Here is a 19,847-nt window from a genome sequence, read left to right on the forward strand (position 1 = left end):
CTCTGTCGCCCAGGCTGGAGTGCAGTGGCATGATCTTGGCTCACTGCAACCTCTGCCTGCGGATTCAAGCCATCCTCCCACCTCAGCCTCCCTAGTAGCTGGGATTACAGATGTGTGCCACCATACCTTGCCAATTTTTGTATTTTTAGTACAGATGGGGTTTCACCATATTGGCCAGGCTGTAAGTGCTGAATTCTGTGAAGGCTGGGAGGCTGGAGACTCCAAGCAGGACCCTCCCCCCTATCTTTGAAGTCTGTGTTTCTCCAGCAGAAGGGGAAGAGTGGAAGGACACGTGCCCAGTCCCAAGGTCTAGGAGGCAGAGAGGGGATTTCCATGTGTGCAGAGGCCAGATCCCTTGTTTTAGAGAAGTTACTTACCAAGTTCAGTGCTGGGTTCAGCTCTCAGGCTCAGGGACAGTTTCTCATACACAAAGAGCCACATCACCCGCAGCCTAGACCCACAGGCACAAGATGATTTCCGACACACGCCAGGCTGATGATGGGCCAGGTCCTGTGCTAAGTGCCTGACATCCAGACTCTCATTAAATGCTCAACCACCCATCAACCCTGAGGGGTAGAGGGGATTCCCATTTTGCAGGTGAGGAAACTGAGGCTTCTTCTTCTTCTTTTTTCTTTTTTGAGGAGGAGTTTCGCTCTTGTTGCCCAGGCTGGAGAGAAATGGCGCGATCTTGGCTCACCGCAACCTCAGCCTCTTGGGTTCAACAATTCTCATGCCTTAGCCTCCTGAGTAGCTGGATTATAGGCATGTGTCACCATGCCCGGCTAGTTTTTGTATTATTGGTAGAGACAGGGTTTCTCCATGTTGGTCAGGCTGGTCTCGAACTCCCGACCTCAAGTGATCCGCCTGCCTTGGCCTCCTAAAGTGCTAGGATTACAGGCATGAGCCACTGCGCCCAGCCAAACTGAGGCTTATTAAATACTCAACAGTGTGGTGGAGTCACTTCACCTTGAGTCATTTAGTCATTTAGTGGCGGAGCCCTGGTTGTGACAGATACACTTGTGGTCCCTCAATAGCTATTCTCTCCTCTTCCCCTTTTTTTTTTGTTTTGTTTTGTTTTTTGAGACAGAGTCTGGTTCTGTCTTGCCCAAGCTTGAGTGCAGTGGCTCCATCTCAGCTCACTGTGGCCTCCACCTCCTGGGTTCAAGGAATTCTCCTGTCTCAGTCTCCCGAGAAGCTGGGACAACAGGCATAAGCCACCATGCCCAGCTAATTTTGTATTTTTAGTAGAGACAGGGTTTCACCATGTTGGTCAGGCTGGTCTTGAACTCCTGACCTCAGGTGATCCACCCGTTTGTCCCCCAAAGTGCTGGGATTACAGGTGTGAGCCACCAATGCCCGGCCTTTCCTCTTCCTTTCATAACAGAGCCCCTGAATTTTGGCTGAATGGGCACATGCTGCCCAGATAAAACCGAATTTCCCAGCCTCGGTTGTGATAGATGTGGCCATGTGACTCAATTTTGGGCAAATAGGATGTGATGTGTATGACTTCTGGGTTGTAGCTTTAAAGGGTAGGGGCATACAGTTGGCTTTTGTTACTTCTTCCCAGTGGTTGGAATGTGGATGTGATGGTGGGAGCTGGAGCAGCCGTTTTGGACCACACAATGTAGGTGAGGTGAGGGCAGCAGAACAACCAGGTAGAAGGAGCCTCAGTTTCTGACATTTTGGCTACTATTCTAGACGATTCACTGGGCCTTTACATGAGAGAAAAATAGACTTTCATCTTATTTAAGCTACTATAGGCTGGGCATGGTGGCTCATGCTGTAATCCCAGCACTTTGGGAGGCTGAGGTGGGTGGATCACCTGAGGTTGGAAGTTCAAGATCAACCTGGCCAACATGGTGAAACCTCGTCTCTATTAAAAATACAAAAATTGGCCAGGCATGGTGGCCCACACCTGTAATCCCAGCTACTTGGGAGGCTGAGGAAGGAGAATCGCTTGAACCTGGGAGGTGGAGGTGGCAGTGATCTGAGATTGCGCCACTGCACTCCAGCCTGGGTGACACAGCAAGACTGTCTCAAAAAAGAAAACACAACAAAAAAACAAAAAAGGTACTATATTTATTCTTTTATTTATTATATTTTTTGAGACAGGGTCTCACTCTGTCACCCAGGCCGGAGCGCAGTGGTGCAATCGTAGGTCACTGCAGCCCTAGCCTCTGTCAAGTGGTCCTCCCACCTCAGCCTCCTGAGTAGCTGGGACTGTAGATGCACGCCACCATGGCTGGCTAATTTTTGTGGTTTTTTTTTTTTTTTTTTTTTGTAGAGACAGGGTCTCGCCACGTTACCCAGGCTTTGCCATGTTACTCAGGCTGTTTATTTTTTTTAAAGATAGGGTCTCTCTCTGTTGCTTAGGCTGGAGTGTGGTGGTGTGATTTTAGCTTATTGCAGCTTCAAACTCCTCTCAGCCTTTGAATATTTAGGACCACAGTCACCCAATTTAATTTTTTTTTTTTTTTTTTTGTACAGACAGGGTCTTGGTATTGTTGCTCTCCAGCCTGGTGACAGATGGACATTCCGTCTCCAAAAAAAAAAAAAAAATCAGCTGGTTGTGGTGATGCACACCTGCAATCCCAGCTACTCAGGAGGCTGAGGCAGAATTGCTTAAACCAGGGAGGTGGAGGTTGCAGTGAGCTGAGATCACGCTACTGTACTCCAGCCTGGCTGACAGAGTGAGACTGTCCAAAAGAACAAACATGAATATCAGTCAAACAATAATAGTGCAAGGTGGATGCTATTGTTGTGCCCTCACTTTTATGGGTGGGAAAACTGGAGCTTAGGACCATGAAGCCACTTGATCAAGGTCACATCACATAGCCAGGAAGTGGAAGTGTGTGACTTGAACCCAGTTCTGACTCCAGGGTCTGTGCTCTGAATGGCAGATATGCCTTTTTTTTTTTTTTTTTTTTGAGATGGAGTCTTGCTCTTTCGCCCAGGCTGGAGTGCAATGGTGTGATCTTGGCTCACTGCAACTCCCGATTCCCAGGTTCAAGCGATTCTCCTGCCTCAGCCTCCCAAGTAGCAGGGATTACAGGTGTGTAACACCACACCTGGCTAATTTTTGTATTTTTAGTAGAAACGGGGTTTCACCATGTTGGCTGGTCTCGAACTCCTGACCTCAAGTGATCTTCCTGCCTCGACCTCTCAAAGTGCTGGGATTGCAGGCATGAGCCATCCGGCCTGGCCAGCAAGAGGGCATTAACATACTCTTTAAGCCTGGCAGCTTCAGAGACGGGGTCTGGGTCAGAAACACTGACATATGGTTGCAAACAGAAAGACCCACGAGCGTCCCAGTCAGGTGGGCTGGAAGACACACAGGCCACCCAGTCAGCGCTCACACAGGTCATCCATCCCAAAGTCCGTGTCCATGAGTGTTTATGTCTCACATACACAGCCATTCACGGACCCCAGTGACATCATCCAGGAAGTCATTAAGGCAGTTGGCCCCATAGATGCAAAAACATTGCAGAGTGATGGTGATTAATGTTCACTATTAGCAATTCACATGAAGACCCACAGAAGACCCCACAGATTAAAAACAAAAAACAAAACACCTCAGTGCTGTGGTTTGAATATTTTTTCCTTCAAAACCTCATGTTGAAATCTGATCTGCACCCCAGTCTGGGTGATGGAGTGAGACTGTGTCAAAAAAAATGAAGAAATTTTGGGCTGGGCGCAGTGGCTCATGCCTGTAATCCCAGCACTTTGGGAGGCTGAGGCGGGCAGATCACGAGGTCAGGAGTTTGAAACCAGCCTGGCCAATATGGTAAAACCCATTTCTACTAAAAATACAAAAATTAGCCAGGCGTGGTGGCAAGCGCCTGTAGTCCCAGCTACTGGGGAGGCTGAGGCAGGAGAATCACTTGAACCTTGGAGGTGGAGATTGCAGGGAGTGGAGACTGCACCACTTCATTGGGCAACAGAGCCAGACTCCGTCTCAAAAAAAAAAAAAAAAAAAAAAAAGAAAAAAAGAAATTTGGATTTGGGCCTGGTGTGGTGGCTTACACCTGTAATCCCAGTACTGTGGAAGGCTGAGGAGGGTGGATCACTTGAGGTCAGGAGTTCAAGACCAGCCTGGCCAATATGGTGAAGCTTCATCTTGAAAAAAAAAAAAAGGTATCACACCACGTCCTCCTTAGAAACAATGGCACAGTGGCAATGATGGCAGCATTCACAACCAAACACACCAGGAGTCCCGGAGTGACACACAGGAGATTGATTAGACAAGCTCCTGTCTGAGTCTCACAGCATCGCTCTGGGAGTCAGCTGGATCCGGTGTGCGGGTGTGCACACACACGAATGCACTTCCTCCAGGTCCATCTCATGAAAGAGCCCCAGGCACCCAAGGGATATGGTACAAAAATAGTTTATTACAAAAGAAATCAAACCAAAATGCTTAATAATTTACATCATGATCGGTGCCTGTGACGACGGCCCACCTCCCCCCTCCTCAGTGATCTGGTAGAGAGTGGAGGGGAGTGGCTGTTCCCTGGGTCCACCAGCTCTGGGAGAGGACAAGGAAATGGAAGATGTGGGTGGAATTCCAGATAGGGACTGGTGCCTGAGAGTACTGGGGTCAGAGTCCTGGGCAGGGGGCGAGATGCGGGAACATCTGTGCTCAGAAGAGGGGTGTATGGGTAGGTGCATGTGCTTCTGTGCAAATCCTGGTCCCGAAGATGGGGGGGGGCAGAGTGAGATCTTCACAGTTTCCAGAAGGGTTGACCCCACAGAGCAGGGGGCCCCTCCTCATGAGTCCAAGATCTGCCCCCCCATCCCTCTCAGCTGCCCCCTGGAGCTGGGGAGGGGGGCACTGGCCGGCCAGGGCCTCGGAGGACCCCAGCAAAGGGCAGGAAGGCAGGTGGAGATTGGGAAGGAAGGAAGAAATTGGGAGGAGCCATGGGGAATCCAGGGGGGTCTTTCGGGGGAGACTGGGAGGGTGAGGAGGATGGTGATGCAGAGAGAAGACCTGTGGAAGGAAGAGAGACAGAAGGGGGAGGGTGGTGAGAGGCTAGACCCAGAGAGCAGGGGCTGGGGCCATCTGGGTCTGAGGGAGGAGGGCCTGGGGGTCTGAGGGAGGAGGGGCTGGGGGTCTGAGGGAGGAGGGGCTGGAGGTCTGAGGGAGGATGGGCTGGGGGTCTGAGGGAGGAGGGGCTGGGGTCTGGGCTCCTGGGTCTGAGGGAGGAGGGGCTGGGGTCTGAGGGAGGAGGGGCGGGGGGCCATCACAGGGTGTGGCCTAGGCCATTTAGGGGGCAGGGGAGGAATGGGACAGGTTTGAAGCCAGGGGCCTGGAGTCCAAGGGGATGAGAGAACAAGGCCTTAAAGGAAGGGTCAGAGCTGGACACACAGCAGAAGTGGTAGCCACAACTGGAAGGGGAGGTCAGCACTAGGGGCTGGGGTCAGAGCCCCGTTGGGGTCAGAGGATGGGGTGGGTAGGAGGCTGGAGGTCTGAGGAAAGAGGGGTCTGGGAGCTTGGACTCCTGGATCTGAGAACGGAGAGGCTGTGGGTTGGGATTCCTGGGTCTGAGGGAGGAGGCTGGGGGCCTGGACTCCTGGGTCTGAGGGAGAAGGAGCTGTGGGTTGGGATTCCTGGGTCTGAGGGAGGAGGCCTCAGGGCTGGAGGTTGGGAGCCATTTCTCACCATTGGAGCTGAGGCGGCTGCTGCTCTCTGGGGAGGTGTTGGTGCTCCGGTCAGGGGAGGGGTCTGGCTGGGAGGTGGAAGCAGGCCGGGTGGCCTTCCCCCTCAGGATGTCGATGACCTGTAGGCAGATGGGTGTCACCACAGAGCCACCCCTGCCTCACAGCCCTCCCTCCTTCTATCCCTCCTAGCTCGCTGGATCCAGGTGGGGGCCTCTCCATTTCTCAGTAGGAAAAGATTGACAAGGCACTTCCTTTCTTGGTGCCAGTCTCTCATGTCTGGAACTCACATCCGCGCTCTCAGAGGCTCACCCACTCCCCTCCACGCAACGGCACAGGCACACTCACACCTCTGTGCCCTGGCACACTCGCCTGCCACCTGCCCGCGGACACAGGTGTGCAAGGCGCATGCCCCCAGCCGCACCAGCTCACCCTGCGGCTGCGCGCCACCATGAGTGGCGTGTCGTTGTGGCAGTTCTTGAGGCTGCTGTCAGCGCCGCTGCGGACCAGCGTGCGCACCAGCGGGAGGAGCCCGCGGCCGGACGCCGAGTGCAGCGCGGAGCTGCCCGAGTACATCTGCGCGTTCACGTTGGCGCCGTGCTGCGGGACGGGAGGGCCGGGTCAGGGGGGCGCGCGGGCCGCCGGGGGTAGGGGAACAGGCGCTGGGGGCCTGGGTGGGTGGCCGGCACGTGGGGCAGCACCGGATCGGGGTGGGGTCACAGGAAGGTGGGAGCAAGAGCCAAGGGCTGGCCTAGCGGGACTGCGCTGGCGGCGCTGAATGAACCGGAGCTGGACACTAAGGCCTGCGCCCCAAGGAGTCGGGGGCGGTGGGGGGAATTGACGGGGTGAAGGACAGTGCGGGGACAGGGCCTAGCTGGAAGGCGGGGTCGGCCAGGCCATCGCAGGGTAGGGCCTAGGCCGTTGAGAGGGCAGGGGAGGAATGGGACATGTTCGCAGCCACGGGCGTGGAGTCCGAGGGCTGAGAGCGCGGAGGCCTTAAAGGAAGGGTCAGAGCTGGACGCGGAGCTGGAGCCAGAGACAGAACTGGAAGGCGGGGTCAGAGCTAGGGGCTGGGGCCAGGGCCGGCCGGGGGTCAGAGGATGGGGTGGGCGCGAGGCTCAGGAAGGCCGTACGCACCTGGAGCAGCAGCTGCACCATGTTAAGGCTGTTGTTTTCCACCGCGTGGATGAGCGGGGAGCGGCCGCTCTTAATGTCCTGCGGCGGTGGGGGGAAGGTCTTTGAGTCTCTCCAAGCTCTGCTCCAGCAGCCCGTGGCACGCATCCCGTTCGCATCCCATTCGCGGGGTCCAAGCCTCTCTCATGGGTGCGATATTCCAAGCCCCGCCCCACCCGGGCGCTCTCCCACGCCAACCCCACACTGGCCCCGCCCCGCTAAGGCCACGCCCCCGCAAAGACCCCACTCGGCGAAGGCCCCGCCCCTGCTAAAGCCCCGCCCCTCACAGCTCCCAGTGCGCCTCACCACTGCGTCGATGTCCGCGCCGCGCTCCAGCAAGAGCTGCACAGTTTCTTGGCACTCGGTGTTCACTGCCACGTGCAGGGCAGTGAGCCCTGAGGGAGGGGAAGGCTCGGTGAAACCTAGGCCTGGGGCTTTGCGGCCGCAGATGGACTGCAGGTCCTCTGGACAGCCCAGCCATGTCCCGCGGTAGATGCTTACCGTCGTAATTGCGGGCCTCCAGGTCCAACGTGCCCGGAGCTGCGCTGTCCAGCAGGGCTCGCAGACAGGTCGGGCTGCGGTGCTCGCACGCCAGGTGGGCGGCCGTCTGGCCATGGCGGTCCAGCGCCATGGGGCTGGCACCAGCCGTCACCAGGAGCCGGACCACAGACGGTAATGTGGTGATCACAGCCAGGTGTAGCGGTGTCTGCAGAACGGTGACGGTGAGGGACCTGTGTCCAGCCCTGGTCTCCAGTCCTGTCTGCCTCAGGTTTTCTGAACCCTGACTCCTCATCAATCCCTGCAGTCTCACCCAGGAACAGAAACCTGAGAGCCTCTCCGTGCTCCTCCTTCCCCAGGACCCAGAAGACGGGGCCTCCAACCTCCTCTTTCCCTAGTACCTGGATTCTGGGTCCCCAGCCCCCTCCCTCCTCACCTAGAAGGTCCTTAGGCCACTGAGCCCTTCTTTCCCAGGAACCAGGAGCCTGGAGCACCTGGCTACTTAGACTCCAGACCCCAGCCCTCCTCCCTCAGACCCAGGAGTCCAGGCCCCCAGCCCCTCCTCCCTCAGACCCAGGAGTCCAGACTCCCTCTTCTCTCAGACCCAAGAGTCCAGGCCCCCAGCCCCTCCTCCCTCAGACCCAGGAGTCCCATCCCCCAGCCTCACCTGCCGTAGGTTGTTGTAGGTGTCGAGCTCCCGGCCCCCCTGCTGGAAGAGGTTGATCAACCGGTGCACAACTTGCAGGTTACCCTGCACCACAGCAATATGGAGAGGCCTGGGGTGGGGGAGGGGTGAAGGAATCACAGACTGCTCACCTCTCACCCCTATGCTTTTGGCAGTGCTAACTCCAACGTGTTGAATACTTTGGAAATGTCCCCAGTGTCCAACCACTTCTCCCCACCCACTCCCTCCATCCTGATTCAGCCACCACTGGCTTCCTGCTGGGCTAGTACAATTTCCTTCTCATGGCTTCCCTGCTTCCACCTGTGCTCTACTGTCTGTCCCCCACACAGCAGCCAGAGGGACTATTTATTTTATTTTATTTGTTTGAGATGGAGTCTTGCTCTGTCGCCCAGGCTGGAGTGCAGTGGTGCTGTCTTGGCTCACTGCAGTCTCTGCCTCTCGGGTTCAAGCTGTCATCCAACCTCAGCCTCCCGAGTAGATGGTATTACAGGCATGCACCACCATGCCCAGCTAATTTTTGTATTTTTAGTACAGATGGGGTTTCACCATGTTGGCCAGGCTGGTCGTGAACTCCCAACCTCAAGGGATCTGACTGCCTCAGCTTCCCAAAGTGCTGAGATTATAGGCGTGAGCCACGACACCCGGCCCAGAGGGGCTGTTTTAGAACGTGGGCCAGATCACACATCCCCCAGTCCTTACTGTGGCCCATAGGCCCTATGTGATCTTGTCTCATCCTCATCAATCCCCTTTGGCCCCATCTCCTTCCTCTCCCAGACCAGACTAGCCTCCTTGCTGTGTTTCTCCCATGTACAAAGCATGCTTGCCTCCCAAGGTCTTTGCACTAGCTGTTCCCTCTGCCTGGAACAGTGTTCCCCAGACGTTTGCAGGGTTCCTCCTGCTCATTTGGGCCTCTGTTAAGATGGTATAGCAGGTCGGGCGCGGTGGCTCACGCCTGTAATCCCAGCACTTTGGGAGGCCGAGGCGGGTGGATCACGAGGTCAAGAGATCGAGACCATCCTGGTCAACATGGTGAAACCATGTCTCTACTAAAAATATAAAACATTAGCTGGGCATGGTGGTGCGTGCCTGTAATCCTAGCTACTCAGGCGGCTGAGGCAGGAGAATTGCCTGAACCCAGGAGGCAGAGGTTGCGGTGAGCCGAGATTGCGCCATTGCACTCCAGCCTGGGTAACAAGAGTGAAAACTCAGTCTCAAAAAAAAAAAAAAAAAAAAAAAAGATGGTATAGCAGCTGCTCCCTCCTCCTCCCCCTGCTTCTTTTCCTCCAGTCATCAGCTGACACATTGCACAGTGTGTTTTCTGTCTGAATCTCCCCCAGAGAATGGCAGCTCCTTCAGGGCAGGCCTTTTTTTTTCTTTGTTTTTTGTTTTTTAAGACTCAGTCTCACTCTTGTCTGCCAGGCTGGAGTGCAATGCTGCAACCTCGGCTCACTGCAAGCTCCACTTTCCACGTTTAAACGATTCTTCTGCCTCAGCCTCCCGAGTAGCTGGGATTACAGGCGCCTGCCACCATGCTCTGCTGATTTTTTTATTTTTAGTTGAGATAGGGATTCACCATGTTGGCCAGGTTGGTCTTGAACTCCTGACCTCAGGTGATCCGCCTGCCTTGGCCTCCCCAAATGCTGGGATTATAGGCGTGTTTTGCCTGCATCATGCCCTTGGCAGTGCCTGGAATGGTGCCTAATGCTGGGCAGATGCTCCACTAACATGCTCTGAATTAATGAATCCATCTTAGTGATCACCTGGGCCATCTGTGAAGCTGGTAACCAAGTTCCGATCCCTTTCCAGGCCATAGTTTTCTCATCTGTGAAATGAATGGGGATGAACTAGATGCTATGAAGGTCTCTGCTAGTTGTGACTATGTATCAGCCTCCAACCTTAAGAGACACAAGGGCTGCCTATGAGGAATAAAACCTTTTTTTTTTTTTTTTTTTTTTTGAGATGGGGTCTTGCTCTGTTGCCCAAGTTGAGCACAGTGTCACAATCACAGCTCACTGCAGGCTGAACCTCCCAAGCTCAAGATCTGCCCACCTCCTCAGCCTCCTGAGTAGCTGGGACTATAGGCATGCACTGCCAACCCTGGCTTATTTTTGATTTTTTGTAGAGAGAGGGTCTCACTATATTGCCCAGGCTGGTCTCTAACTGCTGGGTTCAAGTGATCCTCCTGCCTCAGCCTCCCAAAGTGCTGGATTATAGGCATGAGCGACCATGCCCAGCTTGGAACAAAAGTTTTGACTAAAAGGGGGGTGGCTGGGTGGGGTGGCTCATGCCTGTAATCCCAGCACTTTGGGAGGCCAAAGCTGGCAGATCGCCTGAGGTCAGGAGTTCAAGACCAGCCTGGCTAACTGGTGAAACGCTGTCTCTACTAAAAATAAAAAATTAGCCAGATGCAGTGGCATGCGCCTGTAGTCCCAGCTACTCGGGAGTGTGAGGCAGGAGAATCGCTTGAAACTGGGAGGGAAGAGGTTGCAGTGAGCCAAGTTCGTGGCACTGCACTCCAGCCTGGGTGACAGAGTGAGACTCCACCTTAAAAAAAAAAAAAAAAAAAAATAGGCTGGGCGCTGTGGCTCACACCTGTAATCCCAGCACTTTGGAAGGCCGAGGTAGGGGGATCACGAGGTCAGGAGTTTGAGACCAGCCTGGCCAACACAGTGAAACCTGGTGTCTACTAAAAATACAAAATTAGCCAGGTATGGTGGCTTGCACTGGTAGTCCCAGCTACTCAGGAGGCTGAGGCAGGAGAATCGCTTGAACCCAGGAGGCAGAGGTTGAAATGTGCAAAGATCATGCCACTGCACTCCTGCTTGGGCAACAGAGCAAGACTTCATCTCAAAAAAATAAATAAAATAAAAATAGGGAGGTGAGGACAAACTGCGATGGCGAGGCAGGCTGTACAGACCAGAACCCCCTTCCAGACTGAAGGACTCACTCCCTTAGCTTCTGGGAAGATTGTCAGCTTTCAGACAATTTGGGAATTGCCCTCAGCTGAAGAGAGCTGCTCACCGAAGGCCACGCCCCATGTGGATCAAGGGCGGCTGCCCTCCAATGGAATCCAGTCACTGGTTAATGTCAGCAAAGAAGGCCTTGCCTTCTGGCCTTAATGTTGAAGGCCACTCCAGCTTCAGTATTCTCTGTGGGACAGCTGAGGCCGTGTGGAGACGACACAGCAGCTCACCACCTCCCTCTGCCCAGATGGGCTTCCTTCATCCCACAGGTGTTGACGGAGAGCGTTTCCAATAAACTTCCTGCTCAGTTTCCAAAGACCCCAGCCTGGAACAACTATTCGGAGACTGGTTCTGTGTGTGTATGCGCGAGCATGCCTGTATGTGTTTGCAGGGGCTGAGGGACAGAGTGGAGGGCCAGAGGTGGGCTGCATGATTTTTTTTTTTTTTTTTTTTGAGATGGAGTCTCCTACTGTTGCCAGGCTGGAGTGCAGTGGCGTGATCTCGGCTCCCTGCAACCTCTGCCTCCTGGGTTCAAGCGATTTTCCTGCCTCAGCCTCCTGAGTAGCTGGGATTACAGGCGCTCATCACCATGCCCAGCTAATTTTTGTATTTTTAGTAGAGATGGGGTTTCACCGTGTTGGCCAGGATGGTCTCAATATCTTGACCTTGTGATCCACCTGCCTCAGCCTCCCAAAGTGCTGGGATTACAGGCGTGTGCCACTTCGCCCGGCCTGCACGTTCTTTACTTAAAGTCTGTTTACTAAGTAATTCCTTTCTCACCACCACCCGCCTCTCTTGTGAAATGTGTCTCTAGAATCCAGTTTAAACCAGCCTCCCAGGTGATTCTGACGGAAGTGCAGAAATCCTGGGGCCAGAGTTGCAGATTGGGCCAAAACCCCTCCTAGCCTCCCTGCGTGCTAGGGCGAAGCCATGGGGGCCTTTCGAAGCCTCAGCCTTCTCTTATGTAAAGTACAGCGCCCACAAGCCAGGGTGAGATCGCGCAGGTGAACTGCTGAACCCCGCTCCTAATCCGTGAAAGCCAAGTGTAAAAAGAAAATGTGGCTGGAGGGGCGGGACCTGGGTCGGGGTACCTGGGAAGGGACCCTGCTTCTCTGCATTTCCCAGGACGCCTGGCCTAGGTCCCTCTCGGGGTGGCCGGGGTTAAGTAAGGGCAGAAAGAGCGAATGATTTCAGAGAAACCGTCCAGGCCTGAGTTCCCATAAACGCGCGGGCCGCAGGGGGTGGGGCGGGGCTGGAGGAAGTGGGGACGGGAGGGGCGACCCAGCCCTCGGACTTCCAGTAACAGGTCTGCTGGGCGGGGCTCCGCTTCCTGCTCCCGGGGGAGGGAAGCCTGTCTCGCCGGGGATCTACCCTGGCCACCCCCGGCACCCCAACTTCCATCCTCGAATGGGGCATGGGAAGGGGGAACCCAGCCCAAGAAGACCTAGCTCCCTTGAGTTGTGTGTGTGTGTCGGGGGGCGCATAATCCCGAGTCCTCCAGCCTGGGGGCCCCTCTGGAACTCCACCCCTCAGGGTTCAGACTCCAGCTAGCTGCAAGTCCCCCTTATCCCGGCATCCACTCCCAACATCTCTTGGGAGCCAGAAATAGCCCTAACTCGTTTTTAAGCGAATAAGGACTTCCCCAGTCCTTCGGGGGCTCCAGGATCCCAAACTACCTTGCCTATCCTTGTCCCCTCAGAGACCCAGAAATACAGTGCCCTAATCCCCATCCCTTTGGGGATACAGACTTTCAGGCCCCTTGGCGTGATCAGTTTCACCAGTCCAGTGCTTAGAATGTCCTGCCGCTGTCTTGAAATTTTTATTTTTTATTTTCTATTATTATTATTATTTTTAAAGACGGGGTTTCACCATGTTGGTCAGGCTGGTCTTGAACTCCCGACCTCAGGTGATCCTCCCGCCTTGGCCTCCAAAGTGCTTGGATTACAGGCGTGAGCCACCACGCCCGGCCTTTGAAATTCTTAAGTTTTGAACCAGAGACCCTGCAAATTTCTGTATCTGGTCCTGCCCCTAAGGCCCCTCTGAGTGCCAGGTCCCCAAGCTGCCAAGCTGCCCCTCATCCCCTCGGAGATTAAGGAATACAGTCCCCCAACTTCTGCCCTCTGAGAATCAGAACATCCGCCGTCACCCCGCCCCCTCCCCAGGTTTCTAGCTGCCCAGTCCCTGACCTCTTGGGAGTCCAAATGCCCCAAGGCTGGTACTCCCTTGTGAGATGGAAGTCCAGTCTCCCAACCTTTTGGCTTCTGCGGGGACCCAGACTTAGCGTCCCCCGCCCTCCTCGCCCCCACTGCCCTCCCCCGCAAATGTCAAGTGGGGCCGGTGGCGCAGGCTGGGGCCGGGCCGCTGCCCGTTCCGGTAAAGTCTCAGCCCCAGCGGAAGGGGTTAAGGTTGGAAGGAAGCGCCAGGAGGGGGGAGGCTGCGAGTGAGTGACGGGTGCTGACGTGGGGGTGGCAGAGCAGCTGGGTTGCGGTCAAGTTCTGCGGGAAGGGATTTCCCCCAGCAGGCAGCTGAGGCAGAAGTGTTTGCCTAGGGGGAGAGTCGGAGAGTCGGGGAGGGAGGGTGAGGGGAGGGCCCGGGGCTGGAGACTGGTGGACCGGGTGGCCTCTAGCTCGCAGCCTGCTTTTCAGCGACGTGGACAGCTCACCCCTGCAGACTAATTAAGCCCGTTTCATAGATGACCCCCCAGAGATACCCAGAACTAGGGAGGGAACTAGGTTTTATTAGCTCTTTATAATCTCGGGCACTTTCTCCAGCTTGGGCTCTCAGGATGACCTGCAACCAACCACCCGGGGAGCTCTGCTCAAACACGACCCATTTCCATGCATTGAGCGTTTACTGTTTGCCCAGCCCTGCCCTGTGCACCGTATGAATAAATGCATACAAGATCTCACTGAATCCTAATTGTAATAGGTGTTATGATGAGACCCAGTTTCCAAATAGGGAAGCAGGCTCAGGAACGTGAAGTCACTCAGTGGCCCAGTGGCAGAGCAGCCCCCTGCTCTTTCTCTGTTCATCTCTACCTGTGGTTTCCAGTCCCCAAACGAATTCTCACATAAGCGCTTTGTATAAATTGCGTCATTTCTTCCCCCCTGCCCCAGACCCTCACACATGATGGTTCCTGTTTTTGCAGAGAGGGAAACTGAGGCACAGAGGGAGGAGAAAGTGGCCACGCTGAGATGCAAACCCAGGTCAATAGAATAATAAGAATCACGATGATCAGTTGTAGCGAGTGCTTACTATGTGCTAGGCACAGACTAAACCCTCCCATGAGGGATTTCTCAGCAGCCTCACAAACGTATTCTTCAAACTGCAGGTGATAAACCACGGGGGTTGTGAAATCAATTTAGGGGATTGTCAAATTAATGTAGTGGGCTGTGAGCATGAAACAATGAAGTCGACTAGAATAGAAAATGGCAAAGTAAAGCTGTAAAGCCGGGCTCGGTGGCTCACACCTGTAATCCCAGCACTCTGGGAGGCGGAGGTGGGAGGATCACTTGAGCCCAGGAGTTTGAGACTAGTCTGGGCAACATAGCAAGACCCCCATGTTTCTACAAAAACAAAAAAACAAAAATTAGCCAGGTGTAGGGGGAGTGGCTATGGTCCCAGCTACTCAGGAGGCTGAGGCAGGAGGATCACTTGGGCCCAAGAGGTCGAGGCTGTGGTGAGCTATGATTGCACCACTGAGCTCCAGCCTGAGTGACAGATTGAGACCCTGTCTCAGAAAAAAAAAAAGAAAAGAAAAAGAAAAAAAGAAAATGTCAAAGTAGATTCTGCATAGTAAGGCTGAGTATTGTTTCATTTTGTGCATTTATTTTTTTGAGACAGAGTCTCACTCTGTTGCCCAGGCTGGAATGCAGTGGTGAGATCTTGGCTCACTGCAGACTCCGCCTGCTGGATTCCAGCGATTCTCCTGCCTCAGCCTCCAGGTGGCTGGGACTACAGGCATGTGCCACCATGCCTGGCTAAGTTTTGTATTTTTAGTAGAGACTGGGTTTCATCATGTTGGCCAGGCTGGTCTCAAACTCCTGATCTCAAGTCATTAGGCAGATCACTTAAGGCTCAGCCTCCCAAAGTGCTAGAATTACAGGTGCACCCAGCCCATTTTGTGCAATTTTAATTTCAAGTTTATCAAGTGTGTGTGCTGGGTTTGAGATAAAGCAATAATAATATTAACAAACACTCAATATTTATGCCAGGTCCAGTGATAGGAGCTTTACATGTATAATTTATACAGTAAGTTAATCAATGAACTGTCTTTCTTGTTTTTAGATTGTGATAAAAAATCTGAAGACCATTGTTCCAAAAATAGTGTTCTAGGCGGGGCATGGTGGCTCTCGCCTGTAATCCCAGCACTTTGGGAGGCTGAGGCGAGTGGATCACCTGAGGTCAGGAGTTCAAGACCAGCCTGGCCAGCATGGTGAAACCCCATCTCTGCCAAAAAATACAAAAATTAGTCAGGCTTGATGGTGGGTGCCTATAGTCTCAGCTACTCGGGAGGCTGAGGCACAAGACTTGCTTGAACAGGGGAGGTGGAGGCTGCAGTGAGCCGAGATTGTGCCACTGCACTCCAGCCTGGGCGACATAATGAGACCTGTTTCAAACAAAAAACAAAACAAAACAAAACCACCCAAATAAAAATAGTGTCCTAGGAGGTAAGTGCTCTCAAGGTGCCCATTCTCCAGAGGAAGAAACTGAGGCTCAGAGAGGGGGAAGGGCCTTATTCGAGGTCACACAGCCTGCGGTGGAGACTGAGTTCTTACTCAGGAGCTGAGTGGCCCTGTTATGGAGGGCTGGCCTCCCCAAGGTCCCCTCCCCATAATAGGTGGCTGTCACTCACGTGTCTCCATCCTCATCTGCACGGGTAGCCATGGCGATGTCAGCAGAAAGGGGATGTTCCATGGAGCACATCATGGGGTACAGGGGTGTAGGCAGGTTCACCAGAGGAAACGGGGAGCCCATGGTCGGGGCAGGGTAGAGGGGCAGTAAGGGTCCTAGACAATGGGGACAGAGAAGGGACATGAGTGAGACCACGCCCACAGACCCTCAACCTTGTCCCCACTTCCAGGTCTTTGCTTCTGCGGTGTCACCTGCCCTTTCTCCCGGGGCCGTTTTGCATCCCATATGGGGTCCTCAGGGCCTAGAACAAACTCCCTTCCACATCCTTCCCCTGGGCTCCGGCAGCTTCCTCTCCCTCCAGGGCTGGTCACCCTCATTGTCACTTATCTTCTGACCCCAGACTCCACCCAGACAAAGGGTCCCTTAAGGACAGAGGGAGCACCCATCCTCACCTAGCGGGGGAGCCCAGGGCCTGCCTGTGGAGTGATTTTGTGGCTGAGGGTGGTGAGGGACAGATGAAGAGCTGGGGACAGGGTGTGGGATGCATGGAGAGTGGGTTTGGGAGAGTGGAAGGAGAGAAGAGGTGGCACCAGAAGCCTGTTCAAAGGCTGGAGTGCAGCGGCGAGACCTTGCCTCACTACAACCTCTGCCTCCCACGTTCAAGCGATTCTCCTGCTTCAGCCTCCTGAGTAGCTGGGATTACAGATGCCCACCACTATGCATGGTTCATTTTAGATCAAACCATCAAAAGGGGCCACGGCCAGCCAGGCCTGGTGGTTCACGCCTGTAATCCCAGCACTTTGGGAGGCCGAGGCAGGTAGATCACCTGAGGTCAGGAATTCAAGACCAGCCTGTGCAATATGGCAAAACCCGGTCTGTACTAAAAATACAAAAATTAGCCAGGCGTGGTGGTGCACACCTATAATTCCAGCTACTCAGAGGCTGAGGCACAAGAATCACTGGCCCCCGGGAGGCGGAGGTTGCAGTGAGCCGAGATCACACCAGTGCACTCCAGCCTGAGTGAGAGAGCAAAACTCTACCTCCAAAAAAAAAAAAAAAAAAAGGGTAGAGGGACCATGCACGGCAGCAGGCAAATCCATACCAACCCATCACACAGACGGGGAAAACTGAGGCCTGTGTTCTCACTCTGTGAATGGGAAAAGCTGGGAGGCTGTGGCAGAACTGACACATACAGCTTGAGGCTCTCCAGCTGTTGCGCTGATGGGGTGGAAGGTGCAGAAACTATGTCAAGTTCTGGGGCTCTGGAGAAGAGCTCTCTGCAGCTTTGGGGGTCAATTGGGGATGGTGACGTGGCTACAGCTGTGGTAGGGGACACCCCTTCCTTGAGCTCAGGGATGGAGATGAGATGGAGAGAAGAGTGGGTGGCCTTCTCCATCATCTGCTGATCCTTGTGTGCCCTCTGTCCCTGAACTCCCAAGTCTCCAGGTCCCGATATCTCCAATACCCGGCCTTGGGGCCCTGCGGCTTTCTGTCTGGAGACCCCTGAATCTCTCATCCTGGCTCTAAATTATCGAGTCTGAGAATTACCCACTCTTAGGCTCCTCAGTCCCCTGATCCCCTCACAGCCACCTGACCTTGAACCCCAAATAGGATCCTGATCACTTGTAGCCCCACATACCTGAGTACCCAGAACCCCGGTCTCTGTTCCCCTGGCTCCTCAAGACCCCCTGGTATGTGGGTCCCTGGAGCTCTGGTTCATTTCCTTGGATCCTGTGATCCCAGATATTGGGGTGATCAGAACCCTGTCTCTGTTCTCATAATGCCCATGTCTCCAAATATCTTGGTTCCTGAGATTGCGACATCCTGAGATCCTCAGTATCTGTCTCCTTAGAACCCCAATCTGCTACCGTTTGATTCTAATATCAGGGTACCAGGAACCCCAGTTTCTCCAGCCCAGTTCAGTTTCTTCATAACCCTACATATCTGGCTTAAGAGCTTGTAATTTTTTGTCCCTAGGACACCAGGCTGTGTCCTTTGATTCCCTGACACCCCCATATCTGTACTACTGGGCACTGTCCCTGGCCCCCTCATGTCACTCGGCCCCTGGGCTCTGTCCCCCAGGGTCCCCAAATCCCCAGATCCCTGGGACCCTCATATCCGTGTCCCAAGGCACAGCTTCCTGATGATCTCCTATCTGTCTCCCTGAGACCTGGGTTATATTCTCTTGTCCCCTAAGTCCCCCGAGAGACATCGGTTGGTGTCCCGAGCTCTGTCTCCTGACTCTGGTGACCCTATGCTCTGTGTGGCCCCCACCCGGCCCGGACCCTCGGGGACCACTTACCCGGGTAGTAAAGCGCCTCTGGCCGGGCCAGGCCGTGGAGGGGCCCGGGGACCGCGGGCAGGTCGCAGCCGCCGCGCAGAGGGTCCGGGGGGACGGCAGGGCCCGCAGTGCCGCGGGGAGCAGCAGGCTCCGGGGAGGGCTCGCGCAGCGGGCGCTTGCGGAGAGGCAGCGCAGCGCCTGGGAGTCCGGCGGCCTTGGGCCGGGTGCGCAGGTCCACGGGCCCCTCGTCCATGGCCCCCGCGGGGCATCGGGGCATGGGGCCGCCGGGGACGGCGGCCGGAGCGCGGCTCGGCTCGGCTGCACCGGAGGGTGGTTTCGCCGGGCGCCGGGACTTCCCCTGCAGCCGGCTGAACTGAAGGGACTTTTGTCGGCCGGGGCGGTGCCGGCAGCCCGCCTCCCCGCCCCCGGCCCCCCCGGGGCCACCCGTACGCCCCAGGGGTTTCCTGGACCCGCCGCTGCTCCCGCCGTCCTGCGCTGCAGCCCGCGTGCGCCCCGCCCGCGCCGCGCCCCGCTCACCCCCTCCCGGCCAGCGGCGTCCGGGGCAGCCAGGCCTCGGCGCGGGAGGGGGAGGAAAGGCAGGGTGGGGGAGAGGAGGCGGGGTCGGGGGTTGGGGGTTGGGGTCCCCACCCCTGCTGCTTAGGGCAGCTCTCAGTCTCTCTGCCTCTGTTTTTGCCTTTCTGGCCCTATCTCTCAGTCTCTCTGTCTCTGAGTCTGCGATTGTCTCTCTGGTTCTCCTGAGTAGGTGTTTGTCTCTGCACCCCCGCGTTTGTCTCTGTGTGTGTGCTCTGTCTCTGACTCTCTTTTGTCTCTTTGCGTCTCTCACCATCTCTCTGTCTCTCGGTTGCTGTCTGCTTCTCTGCCTCTCAGGAGGCCTTGGCATCTCTGGGACGCGGGTTCGAATCCCGATTCCATTGGTTCCACTTCCTCGCTAGGTAACCTTGGTCAAACACTTCCCCTCTCTGAGCCGTTTCCTCCTTAATGGGAGTGAAGAGACACACCCGGGGCAGGGACTGGCACTCGGCAGGCGCCCAGGAACGATTCCTCTCCTTCCCTTCTTCCATCTCTGCCACTCCACGTGCCTCATCAGCTGTGGGTCTAACGTTGCTGGGGGTGGGGTGGGGGTGGGGAGCGCTCCACTGATTGTGTCTCTGCCCGCGGTGGGGCCCTGCACCCAGCAGGGGCCCGCGGGGCACAGAGGTGCTCAGAAAATCCTAGCTGCACAGAGAGAAAGAGATCTGGAGATAGACGCAGAGATATTGAGAGAGAGGGAGATAGCAAGAGACGCAGACACCAGGCCAGAGTTAGAGCGACCGAGGCCGGGCTGCTGGAGCGGAGGGAGGAAGTTTGACTCCCCCCTACCTCCTCCCACCTCGAAGGGGGTTGGTGGGTGGGGAACAGGCCGGGCCGGTTGGGGGCATGACTCAGGCTGGAGCTGGGAGGGAAGGAGGGGGGAGGCGGGCTTCTTCCCGGTCTCCTCCCCTCCCCTCCTCTCCCTCTCCCCGCCCCGGGGTGGGGCCCCGAAGGTCCGGGGCTTTCCCGGATTTCCCTAGGGGCGGGGCAGCCGCTGAGGTTGAGTCCGGGTCACTGAGTCACAGGAGGCGGAAAGGGAGGCTTTGGGGATACAGAGGGCGGGGTATGGGGGCTGCACCCCGGACCTGCCCAGAGGGCAAGCAGCGTTGCCCCGGTTCTCTCCCTGGGTCTCCTTCTGTCTTTGAAACTC

The 19,847-nt window shown here is 55.5% G+C and overlaps 1 protein-coding gene across 2 annotated transcripts; it reads right to left on the reverse strand.

The window, feature by feature from the left end:
* Positions 1–4,368: 4,368 nt before the first annotated feature.
* BCL3 (BCL3 transcription coactivator) lies at positions 4,369–19,476 on the reverse strand. Of its 2 annotated transcripts, XM_032262701.1 has the most exons (10): positions 18,951–19,476; positions 18,128–18,479; positions 15,827–15,980; positions 7,991–8,099; positions 7,327–7,531; positions 7,132–7,220; positions 6,790–6,867; positions 6,085–6,252; positions 5,657–5,774; positions 4,369–4,984 (listed from the first exon to the last, which is right to left on the reverse strand). In XM_032262701.1, the coding sequence occupies exons 1-10, from the start codon at positions 19,005–19,007 to the stop codon at positions 4,797–4,799; spliced, it is 1,518 nt and encodes a 505-aa protein (XP_032118592.1). In that variant the 5' UTR covers positions 19,008–19,476; the 3' UTR covers positions 4,369–4,796. The 2 variants fall into 2 exon arrangements, with proteins under 2 accessions (XP_032118592.1, XP_032118593.1); XM_032262702.1 differs by lacking the exon at positions 18,128–18,479 and having other exon boundaries at positions 18,951–19,469.
* Positions 19,477–19,847: the final 371 nt, after the last annotated feature.

The sequence above is a fragment of the Sapajus apella genome, unplaced genomic scaffold (genome assembly GCF_009761245.1).
Source record: "Sapajus apella isolate SASKATOON/1434 unplaced genomic scaffold, GSC_monkey_1.0 scaffold130, whole genome shotgun sequence".
Lineage (NCBI taxonomy): Eukaryota > Metazoa > Chordata > Mammalia > Primates > Cebidae > Sapajus > Sapajus apella.

What these genes read in the sequence shown, in the direction of transcription:
- BCL3 (XM_032262701.1), bottom strand. Translation starts at nt 19,007, where the DNA reads ATGCCAAGGCCTCCTGAGAGGCAGAGAAGCAGACAGCAACCGAGAGAC. An exon ending in GCAGATGAGGATGGAGACAC is followed by an intron (nt 8,100 to 15,826) that starts GTGAGTGACAGC and finishes CCCCCACCCCAG; the next exon opens with GCCTCTCCATATTGCTGTGG. An exon ending in CCTACAACAACCTACGGCAG is followed by an intron (nt 7,532 to 7,990) that starts GTGAGGCTGGGG and finishes ACCGTTCTGCAG; the next exon opens with ACACCGCTACACCTGGCTGT.